Source organism: Barbus barbus (genome assembly GCF_936440315.1).
Source record: "Barbus barbus genome assembly, chromosome: 12".
NCBI classification, from domain to species: Eukaryota; Metazoa; Chordata; class Actinopteri; order Cypriniformes; family Cyprinidae; genus Barbus; species Barbus barbus.
In genome coordinates, this window is record NC_136740.1 from 15995505 (window position 1) to 16019328 (window position 23824).

Genomic DNA, 23824 nt, shown 5'->3' on the forward strand with positions numbered 1-23824 from the left:
ATTGATCCGCTGTCTTGATCTTGCTCTAACCTGCTGTCCCAAAATCCCTTACTGCCCAGCTCAGCATCTTGCATCCTGGACACACACAATCTGTCTGTACACACATATACAATCACGTGAATCTTGTGTGTACGTAGGCTATGTGCCTTCAAATGTTAGCTAAACAGTTCCAGTGTTTTGCTCTTGTAGACAGAGAGGTAACTACTCTGAGCTGAGGAAGAAATGTGTTGCAGACATTTTTGAAATACTCCGGATCATTATTAGTGTTTTTAAATCTCCCACTGTGGTTTACGTTTCCTCTCGTCATCGCCCCCTAGTGGACATAAGCACAACTGCAGAATGCCTTCCATCAGTCTTCCTCCTCTGATTGTCCTGTCAGCATCCCTGCCTGTTTGTAATGAAAGGAAAAAAAGCTTATTTTTTTGTGCACTTTAAAAAAAAAAGGCTTATTTTGTGTGATTTAACCTTAAAATACAAATAGAAGATTTATGAAGGAAATCTTAATTTGTGTGGTCATAAAGAAAGATGCTTTCACATATACACCTGCATTCAAATATTTATTTAATGTTCTATAATCTGTCTGGCTTCTCCTGTCAGTCACTGTTCCTCTTTTTCTTTTCTTATAAAAATAAAATAAAACTACAACCACACTGGCAAAGGTTGAGGGTAGATTTTAAATGTTAACCAATTATTTAATTATTAGATTACCATAAATTACCATTTATTTAACCATTTATTAGAATTTAAATGTTGATTACGATATGTATTGGCATAAACAATGATTATGATGATATTTTTTTATTTTTTTTGCTCTTTAATAAATTTTGTTTCACAAATGTTAAATATTTACATTTTGTTGTAGGCCTACAGTTTTAACAGCAGATTCCACTGTGACAACTTACACAGTATGCTGTTGACATGCTACATGATTGGTCGACATGTGTTTTACGTGTTTTGTTTAATTTTTTTTCACCCTTGTCAAATAATACTGGAAACACTCAAAACCTTTTTTTTAACAAAACTAATTTTTTATTTAAAAAATTTGTAAAAGTGTGACTAGCACCGGTTTTCACATGGGACCTTCTGCAAACAGTGTGAGAAGCTTGAAGAGATTATAATTAACATTAAACTGATCCATAATACCAACAGTTTTGCTAGTAACAATTAACAAAATGGTTATCACGGTTAATGATTTTAGCCTATCGTGTATTGAATAGGTTCCCATTTTACTGGAGTAAATATATAAATATACACGTTTAGGCTATTAATTACTTTTATCCGGATGTACGTGTATGTGTGTATAGAGGGGTGTGGCATGATAGAGGCACGCATCAAACATTGCTCTCGCTCACTATATTATCATTTAAAAGTCAGAAGTAAGACGGAGGAATTGAATGAGAGGAGTGTGTGTGTGAGTGAGTGGGGATCAGAAAACGAAGGGTGAGAGGCGGCAATGCAGCGATTTTGATCTTTATTTAATAATTGAATAATAATCTCCCTGGAGAAGTGACCTAGAACTGAAGAAAAGAAATTGATATTAGTTTGGCACCTAAATACTGACACCTCCTGGTCAGTCGTTATTACTGCAATAGCCCGCTGAGTTTCACTCCATCCTCTCGGTGTCTAATGCTGTGACATTGACAAACGAGTGCAGGGACCGCGGCTGGGGTTTGAATTCTGACACTTGCACTGCAACTTTTCCAGCCTGCAGTATGACACGTCCCGCGAGAACTGCATTCACTCGGCGCAAACGCTCCTCGTTGTTTATATACGTTGCGTTACGCGCGTTTTCATCAGACTCCGTCTTGGAATGAGACTCATTGTCAATACAGCTGCGCACTGGAGCGGTATAACAATATATTACTACAGGTCCCAACACAGCCATCACTCGTCTCTCGCTTCTCCATGCTCACCTTCATTCTATCTCACAGGCCCGAGGGAGCTTCCCCCGAAATGCAAATGCCTGATACAAGCTTGTACTGATTCTGCCGAAAAAAAGGCTTCCATAATCACGTGAAAACTTATTTTGTCCTCCTTTAACCTTGAAAGAAAAGAAAAGACCTGTTTGCGTGTATAATTCCTGTTTCATCCTGTGTAATGATTATAGCCTACTGTAAATGTAGCTACATAAATAATCTAGTGCATGAGCTCCACGCAGATCACTCGTTTTTGCTTTTCATTTTGGAGGAATGTGAAATCAACTGCACCTGACCTCTTGCCATTTTATATCAGGTGTGCTTGACTGATTCCAAAGGTGAGGGCATTTCTAGTTGTTCTCACATTTAGCTTGGCTGTTGGAGAGAGCAAATGATTGTTCTCAGCTGTATCCTTGTCCTCTGGTGTCAAACTGTGTGTTTTCACTGGTCATCTAAACATTTTGTGTAATTGAAGCATATTTTGCAGCACTCTCAAGGTAGTAGGTAAAGTACAGTTTTTGGATAACAGCACTGTCCTGCAGTTTTTATTGCTAACTAAAAATAAAAACAATTGGAAACCATTTTTGTTTCATTAATTAAAATAAAAATAAATTCAAATGCAACAAATTTTAAAAATTAAGTGACTAAAATTACTAAAACTGAAATAGGAATAAAAGCTACATACAAAAAATATCTACAATAAATTATAAAAATTACGAAAGCACAAAATTATAATGGCTACTAAAATAATATGCATTTAGCAGATATTTACATGTATGTATTTAGCAGATACTTTTATCCAAATTGACTTAGAGAGGTAGAACTAAGCAATTTGTCAAAGATTCAAAAATATTTGTAATAATAACACTTGTGTCCCGCAGCGTGACAGCCAATGCCTCATTTTATAATTATTAAAATGAAAAAAATAGTTATATTTAAATATTTTAGTGTTTAGTAAATATTATAGGTTCTATTTTGTTTTGTATTGTATTGTTTTTATTCCTGTTTTCTGTTCTGTCCAATTTTTTGCCCATGGGAACAGAAAATTGGATTACAGGAAATTGGAAATTGTTTTGCGGGTGCTTACACGTAAAGCTGTAATGTTTGCCTTTTTTTTTTTTTTTTTTTTTTTTACACATACTGTGTGAGCAATAATTGACCGTCTTTTGTGCGTTTCTTTGTGTCACCAGACTTCGTAAGGAGGGCTACACGGTGCAGGTGAATGTCAACGACTATCTGGATATCTACTGCCCTCACTACAACAGCAGCCAGAGAGGCGTAGCCGAGCAGTACGTGCTCTACATGGTCAGTTATCGTGGTTACCGCACGTGTGACCCGCAGCTGGGCTTCAAACGCTGGGAGTGTAACCGTCCCCACGCCCCGCACGCACCAATCAAATTCTCTGAAAAGTTCCAGCGCTACAGCGCCTTCTCGCTTGGCTACGAGTTCCACGTCGGGCAGGAGTATTATTATATCTGTGAGTATATATGCTTTACCTCAGCTATACATGCTTCCAAGTCCAGTACATGTCCACCAAAAAGAAAGAAAGAAGAAATTATATTCTTCTTCTTCAAAAAAGGTTTAGAATAATACATTATTATTACTACATTATTTTTTACAGAGAAGCACTTCATCCCAGACCCCAGATTTTGATTATTAAATGGATAAAATGTGAAAAAGTGATTCAACATGGTAGTACTATTTGTTGCCCTGCCTTTAATATAAATTGACTTTGTTAAAATGGAAAAAAAAAAAATATATAGAAATTTTTAAAATAGCTACTGCAATAAATGTTACAAACATAATTAATTGATTATTGCTAATGAGAATATTGGGAGTTTAGTAATAATAGTAAAAGTTATTATTATTATTTATACGTTAAAATATTTAGTGCCAAGTTAAAATGATTAAAATATTACTAATACGTTTTTATTTTTGTTGAATTGGGGTTATTTTTATATATATTTTTTTACATATTTTGTGTGAGATTCAACCATTTGTGAATATATAATGTTTTATTACTCAGCTTAATTATATTACTGTAAGTGCATTATGTATAATAATTAATATTATTATATTTATTATTATTACTACATATAATTATATAATCTGCTAACTGTATGTACACAGTGCTAACACGATGCACACTACTGTATCTGTAGGACCTTTTGCATGCATTACAATATAAGTTACCATAATACAAAACTACAAGCTTTTTTGTTAGATGCTGATATTTTTACTTATTTAACATTTGGCTGTGTTCTTTGGATGTACAGTCCTACAGAACATTACAGTTATGAAACCTATTTCTGATGATTGACAGATGACTGACATTTTGCGGTTTTGTTTTAGCCACACCCACTCATCACCACGGCCGGAGCTGCCTGAGATTAAGAGTGTATGTCTGCTGCTCAACAGGTATCGACCTCTATCCATCCGTCTGTCCATCCATCCATCAATCCAACTAATTCTATTTTTCAGTCAATTGATCCACCTGTCCCATTTATGAGTGCACTCAGTCTGTGTTTCTTTAACTCTTCTATCTGTCTTTCTGAGAATTAAATCAATCTGGTTACGCAGAAATCACACTTTCTCCCTCTCTTTTCCCACTAGATTTCACATCTTAATGTTGCTGTTTGGCACTACAGTGAATCCCAACTCAGGGTTACTTGAAAGATTTTGATGTTGATTTGTTAAACTGCATTACCTTTCAAAAGTTAGCGGTCAGTATGATTTTTCTTTTCTTTTCTTTTCTTTTTCTTTTCTTTTCTTTTCCTTTTATTCAGAAAGGATGCATCAAATGCAGTAAATGTTACAAAGGATTTCTATTTCAAATAAATGCTGTTCTTTTGAACTGTATGTCCATAAAATATTAAAAAGTTTTCAACTTTGATTATAAAAATAATTAATGTTTCTTGAGCATCAAATCAGCATATCAGAATGATTTCTGAAGGATCATGTGACACTAAAGACTGGAGTAATGATCCTGAAAATTCAGCTTTGCTATCACAGGAATAAATAACATTTTTAAATATATTAAAATAGAAAAGAGTTAATTACTTTAATTACTTACTATAGTTAATAACTAATTATTTGAATAACTTTTCACAATGTTAATAATGTTAAAATTAATGCAGCCTTTGTGAAGCATACATTTTTTTCAAAAACATTTTGAAAAAATCATATAGACGGCACATTTTTAGTGTATTGTGAATTTGTGAGATTAAAATAAAAAATCCAATTAAATAGTTACAGTAAAAATTACCATTTAAAATGTCTTAGTTCAAACAATATCAAGCTGAAAATGGTTAAAAAAACATACTTACATATATAAGGCTTTTGCAGTATATAAAACAAAAAAGGGTTGGGAAACACTGCTATAACTTGCTCACTTGCTCCCCCTCTCTCATCCCCCCCCCCCCCCTCTCTCTCTCTCTCTCTCTCTCTCCGCCTCTTCTCTCTTGTTTCCAGGTGCTGTCAGGATTCATGTTCTCTCACAGTCAGTTTGCTGGCACTGAGTGTTATTTTAACCCCTCACCCTCTCTTTCTGTCAGTGCTCATGTTCATTAATAATAATCCAGTATGTGAGAGAGAGAAAGAGAGAGCATACTGTGTGCTGTCTTAACCTCTGCCCTCTCTCGGAGTCTCTGAGTTCTTGTGTCAAGTCAAATCTGTTAGTCCTGCTCAGTCAGGTCTGAACTCTAGTGCCTTGTGTTCAAAGGGCTGAAGCAGGGCTGATGGATTTATAAGGATGTGGAAAACTACATACTAATGAGCTGATGAGTTGAATCAGGTGTGTTAGATTAGAGAGATAAAATGTGCAGTCATTGGAGGTCTTTAAAGCCCGAGACACACTACATGATTTTTGGCTGTCCCAGACGAAAGATTGGCATCGTGAAACAATCGTGGAGAATCAGAAATGGCCATTTTCACGATGCCAATCTTTCGTCTGGGACAGGCGAAAATCGTGCTGTGTGTCTTGGGCTTAAGACCAAGATTGAGATCCACTGTGCTAAAAAAAAAAAAAGAAGGAAATAAAATGTTGTAGTTTTGAGATGCAGTTTTAAAACGTGAACTTAATACGCCATATTAAAAAACACAATGCATATAATGGGGTGCTTAATGAAGTTTAACATTCAATGTTTTAACGTTTTTAAAATAAATGAAAAGCAAAAATCCTAAATCAACAATAATATATTATTTCCAAAAATAATTAATTGGATTTTTACAGTGCATTTGTTCTGACGTCAAAACTAATTATTAAAATACTATCTGACAAACTTACAGAACATCTTTTTTATCCACCCTCTATTAGATTTAAGTCAGATTTATTTGTACATTAATTTCACAATAAATAACACATGTATATGACATTCACAATAGATGTTGATTCTTTTCACAATAAATGATTTTTTTTTTTTACTTTGTTAAGATGACAGATTATCTTTTTTTCTAACCGCTTTTTCGCAAAAATGTAAACATTTATGATTTTGTTTTTCAAAAATAAATGACTTATTTTCTGTTAAAGTGACAGAATACATTTTTTCTAGACACTATTAGAGAAACAGTTTCAATTTAAATGTATTTGTACATCAATTTCACAATAATAGAAACATTAATTTTGCATTCACAATAAATAGCCCCCCCCCCCCCCCACAACAAATTACATTTTCACTTTCTCTTCTGTTAGCTATTAGAAAAAATAAAACTCACTTCAGATTTATCATATTTCCCAATATATAACTAAAATAAATATTAATATTGTTTCAAAATTATTATTTTTTTAAACCTAAAGTATTCTTGAATGTATGTTGCAAAGAACAAAATGTTTATTTGTTGTTGTTTTCTCAAAACTATATACAGTTAAAACACTTAAAAATGAATGGCAGTCAAAAGAATAAAATAATCACAATTAATTATGATTTTCTGTAAAAGTGTCGAAGAAAATTCGATAAATTAGTAAAAATAAATACATATACACACATAAAACACAAATTAAATTGACACATTATTTTGATAGTCACCAGTAAATCCCGAGACAAAACAGCTGTTAGACATGTAGTCGACTAGTGGACTATTGTTTCGTGATTCATGCCCCATCCTTTTGCTGTATGTAGCCTGAACTGGGAACACTAACTACCCTATCACTTTCTCACCGCTGCGTATGACCTAGAGGAGCTTACAAATAAATTCCCAAGTTCTTTGAGAGCATGTATAAGATCCTTCAGAGAGAGTGGAGAGAGTGTGTTCTGATTCTCCTTTCATGTCTTCCAGCATCTGATTCAGATGATGAGCCCCAGCCCACAGAGCAGGATTACACTCTAAGACCCAACATCAAAATCGATGACCTCGGTGAGTTACACACACAACAGACGGACCACACTGACACTTATACATATGCATATAAATCACTGACTAAGTTGACATTTGCACCCAAGGTTTCTGTGGCATCCACGTGCCTCTTCCCTAGCTACACAGCAAGTTAATTTATTGATATAAATCAAATTGGGTTGCAAGTTACAAAAGCCAAATCCACTTCATGTGATTTGAATGTGTAATAAAAATGCATATGAGATCAACTCTAATCTGTTTTTCCTGTGCACACGGCATACGCCAAACAAACACAGCAGTTATCTGCTAACACACATCTGAGTGACACTAATGAAGCCACGAGCTAAAAGGCCAACAAAGCGTGAGTTGCCGGGCTATAGTTAGCTTGATTAGCGCTGAGGCTAGTGTTAGCGTTGATTAGCAGTGGCAGAACTAGCCCTCCAGTTCCCAGCCTTACAGTCACATCCTGCACTTCCTCATCCCTGCCGTAACCTGACTCAAGGACAGCGACGACCGCACCATTTAAATGAGAAAAAAGAAATTGATTTGACTTCAAGTGTTTTTAGGGAATAAAGAGGCATCGATCTGTTCGGTTTTTTCCAAGCGTGTGTTTTGAGACAGATGGATGTGGATGTGTTTTGGGTCGTCTCTGGGTCGGAGCCACTCAACGATTTCCAATAACTGGAATCTGAGTAGCGGCTCTCTCCCGCTTGCTCCGACCGGGGGTTCAGTTTTCAAACAGGCTAGAGAGGGGAAGAGAACAACCGCAAGAGGCCAGCCGGGTCTACACATCTCGGTACAGCTCCATACATCTGTGTCCAATAGACAAAAGAAAAAGTCTCGTCCTTGCTCACTGCTGTCTCATTAGTATTGACCAACTTAAAGAACCAATGGAAATTATACATTTCGAAATTGTACACTAAACTTCTATAAACAAATAAAAAACTGCCACAGGAAACTCTAGAATGCTGCAAGTGCTTTTAAATTAAGTGCTTAAATATTTTTTCTTTTAATAATTTAAATAAAATTGGATTCTGAAGTCGTTAGAAACATAAATTCTAATTTGCAGGATTCTTAATGTCAGTTCTGTAAATCTGCTGGAGCAGTTAGTCCCATTAATGGCAGTAAGTTTCACGCCAGTCAGAATTCATATTAGTCGCACAAACACAGAGGCAATTACAAATACAGATGCAATAAACACAACCACAGCTTTTATATGGCCTTTAGGGAGTAATACAGAGCAAGAGGATGTGTGTGGCATTGTGCTCATACCATTCTCTTTATAGACTTTTTTTTTTTACAATAAAAACAAACCATTTCCTGCTTGTTTTAAGCAATATTGTTTAATGCTGGATATCCTGATCTAACAATGAACAATACTTTTATAAGATTTTAATTTAGGATAGTAGTCATTTCTACATATACACTACCGTTTGAGGTCCGTGTAATTTATTTATGTATTAATCAAGTTTTTGAAAGACATTCACCAAGGCTGCATTCATTTGATCGGGATTTATTTGAATGGATGAAAACAGTTGTGATATTGAGAAGTATTATTACCGTTATTATTTTTCTTTATAATTACAGCTGTTTTCTGTTTTAATATATGTTTATATGAAATAATATGCTTATTTGGTGCTCAAGAAAACTTCTTCTTACCATTTATTTATTTTTTATTATCACAGTTGAAAATAGTTGTGCTGCTTAATATTTTTGTGAACCTATTTTTTCAGAATTCTTTGATGAATAGAAAGTTCAACAGAACAGCATTTTCTAAAAGATTTGTTTCAGTTTTGATTAATTTTGATCAACTCAGCTCTTACTGAGCCAAAAAGTTTCGAAAGATAGTGTATACATTTTTAACATTTCATGTTGTAGAAAATAGCAGTAGCTAATATATTATAATATTAAAAAACTTGAATTTTGACATTATTGATATTAACCTAGATTAATAAATGCTATAAAAATCATTATTTCAAGATACCTAATGCATTAACTTGTTAACTGTTTGAACCTCATTGTAAAGTATTACTGTGATATTCTATGAGATGCAAAGATCTTTGTGTACAGTAATGTAAGATTTGACTTCCCATTTGGGTCATTGATGGGACAAACTTATCAAATTTCTTTGTAATCCATTCTCCAATGGAGAAAAAACAACTTAACACTTACATCTGATCAGCTGATTAAGTCACATGACACAGCAGTACTAATTCCAGCAAACGAACAAGCTAGAAACGTCTATTTGTCCGGGTCATGAAACTGTATCTGTGTATGTTGGCACAGAGCGTTGAATTCCAGCATGTAAACACCATGTTCCAGAACATCCCACACAGCTTCTCTTTCCTGCCTGCCATCCAAAGACTCCTGTCAGTCAAACATTCTTCAGCCATGGTGATAATAATGCACTTTCTTTGCACAGTGTCTTTTAAATTATTAAGATATCTGTCAAGATATTATTTAAAACACAAAAATAAAAAATAAAGACCATTGAAAAATGTTGTATAGTTACCAATGTTGAAATCAGTTATTTTAAATTGTAATAATACTTCACAATATTACAATACATATAATTTATTTATAAATATGATTTTTTTTAATATAAAAAAACTGCAAAATAACACTACTAAAACTCATTGTTAAATACAGTTGTAATAAATATTTCAGTGGTAAATGGAAAATAAGCACCCCAGACGTGTCTGGAACAACTGTCACATCTTTTGTCTGGGTGTAACAACATCATATTATTCTGTCAAAACACACAGACATACTGTGTGCGTGTCTGGAGATGTTTGTGGCAGCCAATTTGCGTCACACACTATTCCATGTGACCTGTAAGTGAAGACGTGTGTTTTATGAACTTGTCTATCACCGTGTCGGTGAACTGGAAGACACCTGCTCACAGTCGCAGACACCGACAAACCGGTTTTGTTAGCTGTCCGTCTCCTTTGATGATGTAACAGAATTCCATAGATTATTTGGGCACATCGGACACTCCTCGTCATGAAAATAATTACATTTTAGTTTGTTGTGTTCACAATGAAGCCTGTTTACAACTACACCCGAACACAGACACCTTCAGTACATACCTGCCTGAGTCACTGCGTTTTATTTTTAACTCCTTCCCTTAGGCCTCAGTTGGTCAGAGGGTTTTCTAGTCAGTAACGCAACATTAGTGTCTAGACCTCAGCTGTTAATTGTGTTCTCTCTGTCTCTTTCCAGATGACTACGATAATCCAGAGGTCCCAAAATTGGAGAAGAGCATCAGCGGTAGCAGTCCATCCAGAGATCGCCTTCTCCTAACCGTTGCATCACTTTTCCTCATCGCCCTTTGGGTCTCCTAGCATCCACCTCCTAAACTCCGCATACCAACGAGGCCTTGGGTGGGTGGGTGGGTGGGGGTGGGGGGTTATGAAGAGTCCAGGGCCGATAAGTTTGCAGATAAAGACTAGGAAAGCAATGGGAAATGGAACACTTGATGCTGCAGCAGCTTACAGTGTCAAGCACCAGCCCACAATTCAACAGTGGTTTCCATGTCTTATAACAGCGACACACTTTGCGTGTCACGCAGACAATACTAATACACCATAATGAGAACTGTGCCATTTCAGTTACAATAGTTCAGATTGTTTGTTTGTGTGTGTGTGTGTGTGTGTGTGCGTTTTTGTGCGTTTATGCGTTTGTGTGGCGCCTTCGGTGCTCGGGGGCGGAGCGGATCTTTACTTCGGTCTGAAGGTTTGATGGCTCCATTATCTGTGAATTGGCAGGTTAAAAGATTAAAAGCGTCTCGGATTCTGTTTGATGAGAACTGAAATGAAACCGTCGAGTAGTTCGGGTTACTCGAACCAATCCAAAAGTATTTGTTTATCTCTGTGTGTTTCTGTTGCCAGAGAGACGTACAAACTACTGGATGATCATGTAATTGCCGTCAGGGATGAACAGCAATATTCATTTGATGAGTTTAAACAAGTCTATAATAGAAATCGATCTCACAGAGTCGAAATCAACTCATTTGGGACTTTTCTATTGACGAGGCAACAATTTATAAAGTGTTAAAATCCAATTACATCTGATTCTTATTTGAACTTATTGTGGTCGCACTTGAAAGCAAGGGCCGATATGATTGTTCTGTGATGCAGAAAATTGACACAGAAGTGATTTTGCACGAGCGCCAACACAAACGCATTAAACACATTGAGACAAACAGAAGCCAAATAGCTTTTTTGTTGTTTTCGTTCCTTCTCCCTTTTGATAAAAGGTGCTTGAGTGTGTGAGTGAGTGAGTGAGTGCAAGCTTATGTGTGTGTATGTGTGTGTATTAGCTCAGTGATGCTGGAAAAATCTCCTCTAGACTTTATGGACTTCAACTGGAGGTGGACACCTACACAGACACTGTACATAAAACACTTGCATTTATTTATGTGTGGACATTGTGGACGACCTCCGCTCATTTTTTCGGGCCACGCGGATTCTTGCTGGATTCGGAAGAACTCCAAACCAGCTTTGGTTGGTTCGTTCCAGTTCGAGCCAGTTCCACTTATCGCTGCTTGGTACTTGACTTCTTACGGAGGTGATCAGCAAGACCAAATGGAAATTGAGGGGTCTGGTGGTTATAATCCATTTCTACGGCAACAGTTATTCAGCTATACACACACCTAAAGGCACTAGAGTTATTCTTATCAGAACAACACACACAAAAAGAAATAACAGCAATTACTGGCAACGGTTATTTCTGACGACACTTTTGCCAAGAGTAATACAAGCAAACAAATGCTTCAAGCAAGGTAGTTATTGCGTTCTTGTGAGCTTTTCAAGGGATAAACGGCAGCGTATGCATCAATGATTTTACAACAAGGTTCAAAATTAAGGTTCTAACTCTTTTAGACTAGTACCTTATCACAATGGCAAAACATCATATCATGGCTCACGATGATAGCATGCATCCAGCGCCGCTTTTCGCCCTAGAGACAAGCAAATACTGCTTAAACTAGCGATGGCATGTGGTTTAGGAGAAATGATGTGTGGTAGAAGTTTTCTAACGTAGAGTCATTATGGACACCTTCTCTCCCACCTACAGGCTGTTTTTAACATATTGATAAAGCCGTTTTATTGTATCATTCCACTTTTGCTCTGAAAAATCATTTCAGTTTATGTGGAACATTGCGTCTGCTTTATATTCCATTACTAAGGCTTCATACAAAGCAACTTCAGAACAAACGAACACTAATTTGAATGCTCGGAATGATACTTTACAGACTTGAATCTAGGCTACATTTAATTTGTTTCATGTAGTCATTTCAAGGCATTGGGTTGAGAATAAGTAGGTTTTTGGGTTTTTCGGGAGTTTGTTTTTCTGATGGAATAATGTAATATTTCAGAAGAGTCGATCAGGCAAAGTATCACTCTTCAAATGTTGCACTTACAAAAACTTGGACACGAGAATTGTGTGTGTTAGAGACTGCAGTTGTTAGAAGTTGGCGTTTGTCTTAAAACTAGCCTAAATAACCTTTCAATTTTGTGTGTGTGTTTGTGTGTGAGAGTATGCAAGAATGAGAGATCAAAAGGTAATAAAGAGAAAGGACGGTGTGAATGTGTGTGTTTATGCGAGTTGTTTTCCATTATTTAGTCTAGGCATTTTCTGTGTGAGTGGGTGCGAGTCAAAGAAACTGTATTGTTTTGGAGGAAACAACAAAAGCATTTATTAGTGTTGGAAACAACCGATTACAATCATGTTTACCTTCAACTGGAATGAATTTAAAGAACTTGAAAATAGAAACTGTAAACTGAACAAACTATAACAAAGCTTATAATAATAATAATCATGATACAAAAACACTAAGCCTTTGATTCATATTTTCTACAGACACAACATTTTTTTATGAACTCATATGTTTAGGTATTGAAATGTCCGTCTGAATTTGATCAGTCAGTGGAAACCAAAGGACTAAATCTAATAAGAGTACACAAACATCATCTCCCCCTCACTCTGACTTCCCATCTCCTCATAAATGTAGTTTCAGGTTTCCCACCGCTGTCATCAAAAACAAGGCATGCTTTTTCAATCTCGCAATCTCTTGTATTTTGCACACTCCATCATCTCTTTCAAATCTATTATCATAGTGTCAGTTATCTCTGCACAGTGTGTAAGAAGCAAGGAGCACAAAGATGAAAGGATTACTGTCAGAGGCTGACCTGATGCTGGAACCATCTTATCTAATCACTTCTGCATGAAATATTTCTACATATCAAACAACATTGTGGGACTCGGGATGTCACTTTTTAAAACTGATACCCATCCGAGCAGTTTTTACATTCTTTTGTCAGCCAGTGCAAACTGTGAGAAATATTACTATACCTTTTTCCCCATAAAAATTTTACAAAAAAAACACCAACACAGATTTGGTTTTTATTTCAAAAAAAAAAAAAAACCTGTCTGTCTGTACAATAAAATAATTGCATTTATTCCCATAAATTCCAACCAGCATTTTTAAATTTAACTAGTTTTTATTTACTTATTTAATTTCCAACATAATTTTAGACAGCCCTAAAAAATTATTTTATGAAAACTTTTTTTCTCTCAAATTTTCTGCTGACCCCTAGCTTACCCCTGCCTACCCTCTTGTTGGGTCCCTGGGGATCCCGAACTCTAGTTTGAACACTTCTGTCCTAAATCAATGTCAACCTGGGGTCTGTGGATGCCTAGTGCATTTGGTGTAATTGCAATGGGTGAATAAAATCATCATAAAAGAGAGAGAGAGAGAGAGAGAGAGAGAGAAGAACAACAAGAATAATACATCTACCTACCTTATGTCATACAGGCATTTGTAATATGTTATTATTTTGTAAATGTAAGAACTAACGATAACGTATACAGCAAAAGGTCAAGTAGCAGTATATCTAATTGTACTTGTTCACTACATAAAATACCATCAATGAATGAATGGTTTTGAAATATCGTATGTGACCCTGGACCATAAAACCAGTCTGAAGTCGCTGGGGTATATTTGTAGCAATAGCTAAAAATACATTGTATGGGTCAAAATTATTCATTTTTCTTTTATACCAAAAATCATTAGAATATTAAGTAAAGATCATGTTCCATGAAGATATTTAGTACATTTCCTGCTGTAAATATATCAATTAGTAATATGCATTGCTAAGAACTTAATTTGGACATCTTTAAAGGCGATTTTCTCAATATTTCGATTTTTTTGCACCCTCAGATTCCAGATTTTCAAATATTTGTAAGTCGGCCTAATATTGTCCGATCCTAACAAACCATACATCAATGGAAAGCTTATTTATTCAGCTTTCATATGATGTGTAAATCTCAATTTCCAAAAATTGACACTTAAGACTGGTTTTGTGGTACATGGTCCCATAGCTACAACAAAGGGTACATTGGGAGTTATAAGGAATAAAGTTCTAATAATCGTTCTGATTTTGAGAATATGGAAGTCCACACCACAGCTATAACAATAATGGCACCAAGCAATGACATAGTTGTAACTTATCACTTCCAGATTTTTTTTTCTCCAGCTACTGAAAAAATAAAAAAATAAATCAGCCAATCAAAATCTTCCTACTTTAAAAAAAGCGTGTCGAAAAACTGCAACGCGTGCTTTTAAGAAACAGAACGTTGTGGTCAGTTGGTGTGGAATGGATGAGCCATGTTGACAGCCCTAATGGTTTCCCATCGCAATGACTGGATTTCATCCACAATTTGGAAAAGCAATGGTAAATCTGTTGCTATAATTATCCATAAACATCGAATCTGGTGTGAACGAGCCTTAACTCTAATAGTTACTGAGGACAAAGAGGCAGAACAGATGTTAATGGATTGAATTACAATCATTTGAGTTTTCTCATCTTATTAGAGTGGCGCTTGATTCAGCGCGACGTGTCGAGACAAAACTCGTACATGACTGACGCTCCGTTAATTACTCTGAGGCTCGGCGCGTGAGTAAACCGTCTGAAAACACTGCAACAATAACGGCGATTGATCCCCCCCCCCAGACACACACTGCTTTCTGCTACCGGCCACACATAGCAGACGCTGACATCATCTGCTGTGGCAAAAGGACAAAGACGCCTCGTTAAATCACATGATGGAGCTAATGAGTCAAATCTCCCGTGTTAAACAGAGCAGAGCAGTATAATGCTGTCGACAGACCCAACATCTGAACATCTGTATGTGGTGTGTGATTGTTAGTTTATGTAGGAAAACCTCAGTAACAAAAATGCAGTGGTTACAATGTTTCCTCCAGAAGTAAAAAGGAGTCTGTTAGCACTGTCATTCATGTCTATAGAGGTTAATATCTGGTATAGGATCTCACAGAAGTACACAGCCTGGAGGTAAGCCTAACCATCTTTGCTTGTGGCTATTTCTGCTGTCATGATATAGCCTATCCCCATACAAAATCTCCCTTTCCTCATGTCATGTATGATCAGAAACGTTCTATGGAACGATCATAGAAGACAGAAAGACATAGGTTTGGAACAACTTTAGGGTGAATAAATTATGGCAGAACTTTCATTTTAATTATTTTAAACCATTTTTTTTAAGTAGGACTACGCCAAGCATCACACACAAATAGTAGTCCACAGGTGTCACAGTAATGTATTTGCCTCATGAAGTAAAAGATTGGATTTGATAGATTGCATGAAACTATCTTTACCTTTTGATCATGTACTGAGTTTTGGTTTAATACTGTTACGTAATTTAATCAGCAGGGCAGGAGTGAGAACAGCAAGATCACTGTGTTCTACCACACATACACACACACAAACCACATCATTTTATAAGTAATACATTCTATAAAACAGTTTGTTCTTTTTGTTTGGCCATCTTTTGATCACAGGCCTCAAAAAAAGTCAGAGACTCAGATGTTGGTTGCAGTTTAACTTTACAATCACCAGGTGTCTCTGTTCTGTCTTTTGTACATTCAGACTAATAATACTGCAGATAGTTTTTCCTAATCCATAAATGAATCCCAGTGTGTCTGTTGTATAAGAGGGGTCTGGGATTACACCGTCTGGACTGAGTCTAGTAGGGTATGATATAATCTCCATGAGAAACAAGCACAGAGATGGTTTAACAGACACATGTTTTCACGTTATGATTCAGGTGCATATTTTAAGCTTTTATTGACAGTTGTTCTGTTTACACCTAATGCGTCAGAGAAACAAGTGTGCTGCCATCTTTAGAATTTTGTCTTTAGACTTCTGTTTTTGTGGTAGCTCTACTGTTGAAGAGTAATTATCTGGTGAAGTGATTTACTTACTGTCGAGTTAACAAGAGTTATCATGAGCATTGTAATGTTCGAAGTGGATGTCATAACAAATGTCAATAGACCAGGAAGATTTTAAAATTAGTGTTTTATTCATAAATCCGTATGTAAAAATATACAATCCAGATGAGAGAAGACAGTGAACACAGTGCTGAAAAGGGGCAGTGCTACATAAAAGGTCTATATAGATGGCTTGCATAATTGCATTCTTATGAATGTATTGTAAAGATTCCATTCACATTTTCTCAAAATATTTCCCTGACATTGCCTATGATAAATAATAGTTTTATTCACTAAACAGATCAAGTTATTTAAAGTGCCCCATTATGGATTTTTGAAAATGATCTTTCATGCAGTGTATAACGTAGCTAACGTATGTGAATGTAAACACTCTGCAAAGTTTGTAAAGCTGAAAGTGCATCATAAATAAAGTTATTGTCTCCAATGAAATAGTTGACAAGTCTTAAAATTAGTTGTTTTAAATTCTGTGCTGTACAAGTGAATTTGCTTTATTTTCACTTCCAAAAGATGAGGCTGTGAAGAATCGGTGGTTAAAATGACAGTATCACAGCAGTATAATCCCAACCTTTTGCTGTTTTCCTGTAATTTCACTGATGACTGCTTCCCCAACCTCTGCGAGTTCAACGCAGAAGTTGTAAACCGGTTGTCTGATTGGTCAGTGCCCGTTGGTTTTTTTGTTTGTTTGTTGTTGTTTTTTTTAACCAGCTTGCTCCTACGAATCACAGCCTGTATGTATGTTGCTGTAATGTTTTGTCAAGGGTGTATTATTATTAATAAGCTATATTCCAGTACTGGTGATGGGCATCTCATTTCTGATGTGCACTGTACACAGTAGACCAATCACAACAAACTGGGTCATCTGACCAATTAGAGCAGAGTAGCCTCATGCAAAGGTGGGGTTTGGAAAGATGAGTCTTTGAATGAATCTTTTGAGATTTGTTGAGAAATAACTTAAAATTAAATGCATATTATAAGAAAATTAAAGTGTTTTTTGACCTTGCATGCATGTAAACCTGTTGTTGGGGACTTCCAAAACCAAATTATGAACCTTTCAAGTAGCGTAATAGGGGGACTTTAAAATAATAAACACTTTGAGCTAGATTTACGAAACAAGGTAAATTAGCATGAGAGCGCAATTCCAAAAAAGCACCTATGGGAGTGATAAGTTCTGCAGGTGATTTACTGACAATGCTCAAATTAAAGAACATTCGTGCAGCATAATGGCCAATGCAATCTACCAAGAACAGCACAAATTAGCATAAGGTTTCAAAAGAACAGAGCAAATAAAAAAAATAATGGATTGGCAAACGAAATGTTCAATATTCTACGACACGCTCTCTGTTCTCTGCGGTGCCTTGGTAAATCATGTTGCGTTATTCATTTAAATACTCTCCTCCCATAAATTTTGCGTCTAAAAGGGATGCTCCTTTAAATACATATGCAATAAGGTCAGCCAAGCCTTTTCATTGCTAATTTTTCACTGCGTGTCTTTAGTAAATCCTAACAGTATTTTTAACGGTTTGCGCTGGCGCAAGCTGTTAGTAATTCTGGCCCTTTGTGTCAGGTTATAGATTTGGTAAAAATACATTATACTGAAATTGCATCTGCAAACAGAAATGCTTAAACTCTGCAGAAGAAACAGATAGTTAACTCAAAAACTGAGTGTTTTTTATGGAACAAAGGGATTCAGATTGATCCAGTTCAACTCACTGATTCAATGATCAAGTCTCAAAAGTTAATAGCTCACTGAAAGGGAAGATTATCAGTGAATAATGACTTAAATTTGTATCTGTTTCACAGAATAAGGATATGCAAGTTTGAAATAACAAGTAAATGATGACAGAATGGTCATATTTGGGTGAACTATCCCTTACAAAGACTATTTTTACTGAGTATAATTGATTTTTAAGAAGAGTTTGTTTGTGTGGAGGATCTGAATGAAAATCTGATCTAAATCAGACGCAAAGAGGACAGATAAAAAATTTTTTTTTTTTTGTATTGACTAGATACTCGCTGATATTTGCTGAACTTTCAGAGGAAGCCTCTCCACCCACTTCCTATTGCTCAGTGCTATAGCTGTTGGCTTCCGTGGTACCAGAATTGCCTTGGTTTCCGTCTTGACTCAGTGAAATGAGGGGAATCTGTTATGAGAAAGTGTGTGAATAAGGCCCACCCACTCACCCCATATGGCCCAATCAGAAATAATCTTCTAGTGTAACTATGTTAGCATAAATTAGCATCCATTAGCACACCCAGAATGATTAGTCATGTAGGCGACATGCTGCGCGCGACTTAAAATACTTCTCAGAAAAGCGATTACTTGATTCCCCTCAAAGCAGAATGATTCCCACATAGTCATTAACTCCTTCTGTAGCCTCATTACTCTGTGTAAGCACTTCTCCGAAAGCCCAAATCGTGCCATTTTTCACACAGAGAATTAACCTTGCCATCGCACCCTGCTCTAGATGATTTTGTTTTCCTCTGTAATTTTCAAAAATGACCGTAAACACTAGACAGTGAATGTGTCATTACTGGAGGGAGATGAGATTAGCAGTGTAATGCTTAGCACTGGCAGAAGAGGGACTGAAGTGGGGAAAAACCAAAGAGCTAATCCAGCACTAATGATATTAATAACTGTCCAATCGCATTCATCGCTAGCGGCCACTTCATATTTCTGGGCGACATCATCACCATTCTTGTCCCCTCTATTGCGGTCTAAATGCGGCGAGCATTTGAGCTGTCAGTCATCTGGCCAGTCTATATACGGCCATGAGTGTTTCATTAGTCAGTGTGTATCGAGGCAAAAATGACTGAAATGTTTCGCTTGCCAACTGCCGAGAAGTTTTGTCACCCTCAGATTTGCCTCTTTTTCCGCTTTTAACCCTCTAGGCATCTCATCTCCCATTCTCTCTTCGCCCTCCCCTCTCTGTTTATGCATAATCCATTTTTTAAGGCTGCATCCATACAGCTCTTAACAGATGGATGTTATATATAGACACACTGGCGCTATCAAACCTCATAGTGAGCACTCATTTGCACAGCCTTCAGAGAACAGATAACCTCAATTAAATATAATTATGACCACTTTAACAACAACATGGGTTTAAGCAATCAAACATTTAAACATTAATTGAATTAGTTATTAAATTTTTTCCACTATATTTAAATAATTTTTTCATGTAGTGAATAAAATACAGTGGTGCAGTACATAAAGCTTAAGCATTAGCACATTATGCAAGCACAAATACACTCCTCAAGCTGAACAGGACTAATACCAAAACCACTAACGGGCCAAAATCAGTCCTCTGAGAAATATATTTATGGCATTTCCAACCATGTAAGGTTTTACTGTTATATTTGGAAAGGATTACGTAATAATAATAAACATTTAATATTTTTAGCAAATTTCGGGATCTAGCTTAAAACAGAAATATCAAAATCTGTTCTGGTCTTTTTGTGTATAAAAGTAAAAACATAGAAAAATACTGATTTCTATCAAATTAAATATAGGTTATACATAAATAAGATAGTTCTTGATAGTCCATTTCCTGTTATTTATGTAGTAGGAAAATTAAAGTGAAAATTTAAGGAAATTAAAGTGAACAAATGGCAGTGAGAAAAAAAAAAAATCTGAACAATGTCCTCAAATTGTATGTATTTTTAGCTTGAAATTTGTGCTTTCGTCACAAGGTTTCGAGTGAGCATTATGATACTAGCACATTTCCTGTTTTAGAATCTTGGATTTACGGTGGCTGAGAGAGCTCAACGCGCTGCAAATAGAAAAAAACACCTGCAAATTAAGAAAACAACTTTGTCAATTTGGCAACATGCGCACTGCAAATACTCACAACACAATCAAACAAAGAAACGCGCTGCAAATACAATTCTTTATTTGTTTGTGTTGTGAGCATTTTCACTGCTGTGAAATTGATGAAGATGTTTTCTTGATTTGCTGGTGCTTTTTCTATTTGCATGTGTTTCTGAAGTTGCAGCGCGTTGAGCTCTCTCGGCCACCGTATGGATTAGTTTAATAAAAAATGGAAATTGGCATGTATCTGTTCTGTAGCCAACATTCATTGTGAATTGAATTGACAAAAATATTCCTAGACACTTTAGAAGCTATTAGACGAGACGCTAAAGCTGTTAATTTTCAATCATTCTCATGAAATGCTGTTTACATTTGTAGGTTGCTTTGGTTTGGTTTGAGTCCTTCAGCTCTTTGGTCACTGGGTTGGGTTGCAATGGATATCAGATGTCTTGACCTAATTAAATAATTAGACAAACCAAGGGACATGGATTATTTGTAACTATGGCCAGACCTTGTCCTTAAGCCACCCTGCACACACTACACACAAGAATTCACACTATTATGCAAACTCACTCATAGTCCTTTATTTAATATTCAATCCATAAGAGGTATGAAATATGACAAATATTCTAGAGATTGGATGTATTATTTCCTCTAATTTCCTGTAAATGTATGTGGAAACTGAGCTGCAGTGTATGTAAACACATATGTGTTTAGGTATGTTACATGAGCAGCTGGGTTGAGGCAGGGATGTCGTCAGGGTGACGGAGACTGGGGCAGAATAAAGGTCCACCTGAGCTCTTAAGATTTTCAAATAATTGTGTTGCTTAATTGTATTATCGTCCTTTGACTGGACGATAACAGCAGCCAGTCCTTAATGTCACCCTTCTTGAGTCACCCTATAACAATTACGAAACCTAATTAGACTTACACTCACTATTATGGCATCCTTACTATAGAGAAAAATGCCATGCAGTATTATCAAAATTTGTAAGTAAACATGTATACTCTTTATTTTTGTAATATTTATATAAATTGAATATTACATAACAAAATGAAACATTGCATAAACTACAGTATATATATTTAGATTTTTATAATCGTATACACTGTATACGTGTAAATTATGTATACAGTATTGTTTAAAAGTTTGGGGTCAGTAAGATTTTTGGAATATTTTTAAGTATGAAAATGAAGTCTTTTATGCAAAAATACTGAAAAAAAATATTTCTACTGTTTAAAGTAGCACTTTTCTATTTTAATTCTTCTGCAAAGCATTTCAGCAGTCATTACTCCATTCTTCAGTGTCACATGATCCTCACATTATTGAAAACACATATTTAATGATAAATGATGTTAGCTAAATTCATATTGTATGACCTCATTGGTATGAATCTTATATACAGCATTTAAAAATTACTTACGGAATTGAAGGTTGGAATAAAAATAAAGTGTTTGTTTTCACTTTGCACTTTATGAAGAAGGCTGAGGATCATTACTAAATCTGTTGACATCAAAGAAGGTACTTGCTGCAAAGTTTAAGTTTAAAGTTCAACTTTATGCGAAGACAGTAAAAAAGCAACTCCTATTTGCGTCATACAGTGTGCATGACTGCAAACCAAGTATGTTTACGCCAAGTTTTACTTTAAAACATTTTTTCTAGATAAATACTGACATTGCCCCCCCCCCCCCCCCCCCCCCCCAAACACACACAGAGTAGGCACATAGACAACTTCAAAAGGGTGCAGGGTGGCATAAGTAGAGGATTTTATAATGGCTTTTCCAATTTAGCACTGCATGTCTAAATCCTTACAAGGTGTATTAAATATTCTCCAGTCACCAATTAAATAGATTTGAATTATGGCAGGTAAGACCCAGTCGTCTCAAGGAATCCTCTCAAGATTCAAGATTGACCAAATCCACTAACCTTCAGCTTAACAATAGAGACAATTTATCCCAAGCTTAAAACCACTAAAGCTAAAACAGCCAGAGATCTGAATCTGCTTGGATCAATATTCCCCCTTGAATCATAATAGAATTACAGTGCCAGTACATGTTTACAGTATACGTTTGACTGGCCAGACAACATTTGTCCTGCAGCCAAATATCAACGACGTGGCTATTTCATTATACTGAAGTCATTTTAATTTGGCAGAGACAAATGTGACCCCAAATTACGTGATACATATCAACAGGTCAAAACTCATGAAAACAGTAAACTGGTCAAAAGTGACAGTAAGGATTTCTGTTTCAAACAAATGCTGTTCTTTTAACTTTCTAATTATCAAAAAATACTAAAGTCTGAAAAATATCGGAAGAAATCAACTGTTTTCAAATCTGTTTATTTATTTATTTCAACAAATCAGCGTTTTACAATTATTTCTGTAGGATTATGTGACACTGAATGCTGGATTAATGGCTGCTGAAATTCAGCTTTGCCGTCACATATGTATCAAATATATTATAAAACCTCTGTTTTAATGTATATCAAAATAGAAAACATTTATTTAAAATTGTAAGAATATTTTACAATATTACTGTATATTTGATCAAATGCAGCCATGGTGAGAATTCTGAAGAGACTTATTTCATGAACATGATGTATGTAGTGTGTTATTAAGAATTGATGGTTGCTCAATTTATGATTCAACTGAAGCACATTAAAATGCAGTATAAAATATATCCATTTACAAAGAAACGAAGAAAAAAATTGGCACTTTCAAATCACAATATGCTTTCCATTTGTGTGGACTTAAAGCACGTGGCATGTAAAATCACAAACTTCTTGTTATTTACCACCAAAGATTATTTCTAGTCATGGCCACTCATCCTTGAGATGACAAAAACATTTAATACAATAGTTGTCTAGGTGTGTTTCTACTCTCTTAAAAGTAATCCTGTCAACATGTATTGCAACTCACCTATCGAGAAAACAATAGCATGCGTCAGCGTCTTGGAATCCTGCCGAAGCTGCATCTACTGATTCAGAGTCTCGGTTCTACTGTCAACATAGGATTTATGGCATGTTTCAAATGTTTTTAACGTGTAGGCCTAAAAAAACAGTCAATATCAGTTGTATTGTCTCAAGATTCGGTAATGAGAGTTATAATATTCATTTGAAAATAAAATAACACATTGTCTGTAAGCTTAGGCAGCTGCTGCAGCTTCAGGAACAGATTTGTGAATCTATCAGCACTGAAACACATCCTCTGATTAGTGTTCAGGATGGTGAACATATTTCTTCTCCTCCAACAGGTCTCTCTTCACTTTAAACGACGCATTGTGGCCATCTGGAAATAATTACACGGTCTATTATTCAGATCTGTGAGATTACTACAGATTCCAACAAAAGACCACAATAAATATCCAACTGCGCCCTTTCTTTTCCTGATTTTCCCTTTCTTCAGAATGACACACATGTTCAAAAATGCACTTTTTCTTGGACTAAAAAGAACATGT

The 23824-nt window shown here is 35.7% G+C and overlaps 1 protein-coding gene across 1 annotated transcript in view; it reads left to right on the forward strand.

The window, feature by feature from the left end:
* LOC306878361 (ephrin-A3-like) overlaps positions 1-10591 on the forward strand; it is a gene marked incomplete at both ends in the record, with an annotated part of 66033 nt that extends 55442 nt beyond the window's left edge. Inside the window, 4 exons of the mRNA XM_079430663.1 lie at positions 3107-3393; positions 4269-4334; positions 7191-7268; positions 10470-10591. Of these exons, the coding sequence (XP_079286789.1) occupies positions 3107-3393; positions 4269-4334; positions 7191-7268; positions 10470-10591 (553 nt within the window). The remainder of the gene's footprint in view (positions 1-3106; positions 3394-4268; positions 4335-7190; positions 7269-10469) is intronic.
* Positions 10592-23824: the final 13233 nt, after the last annotated feature.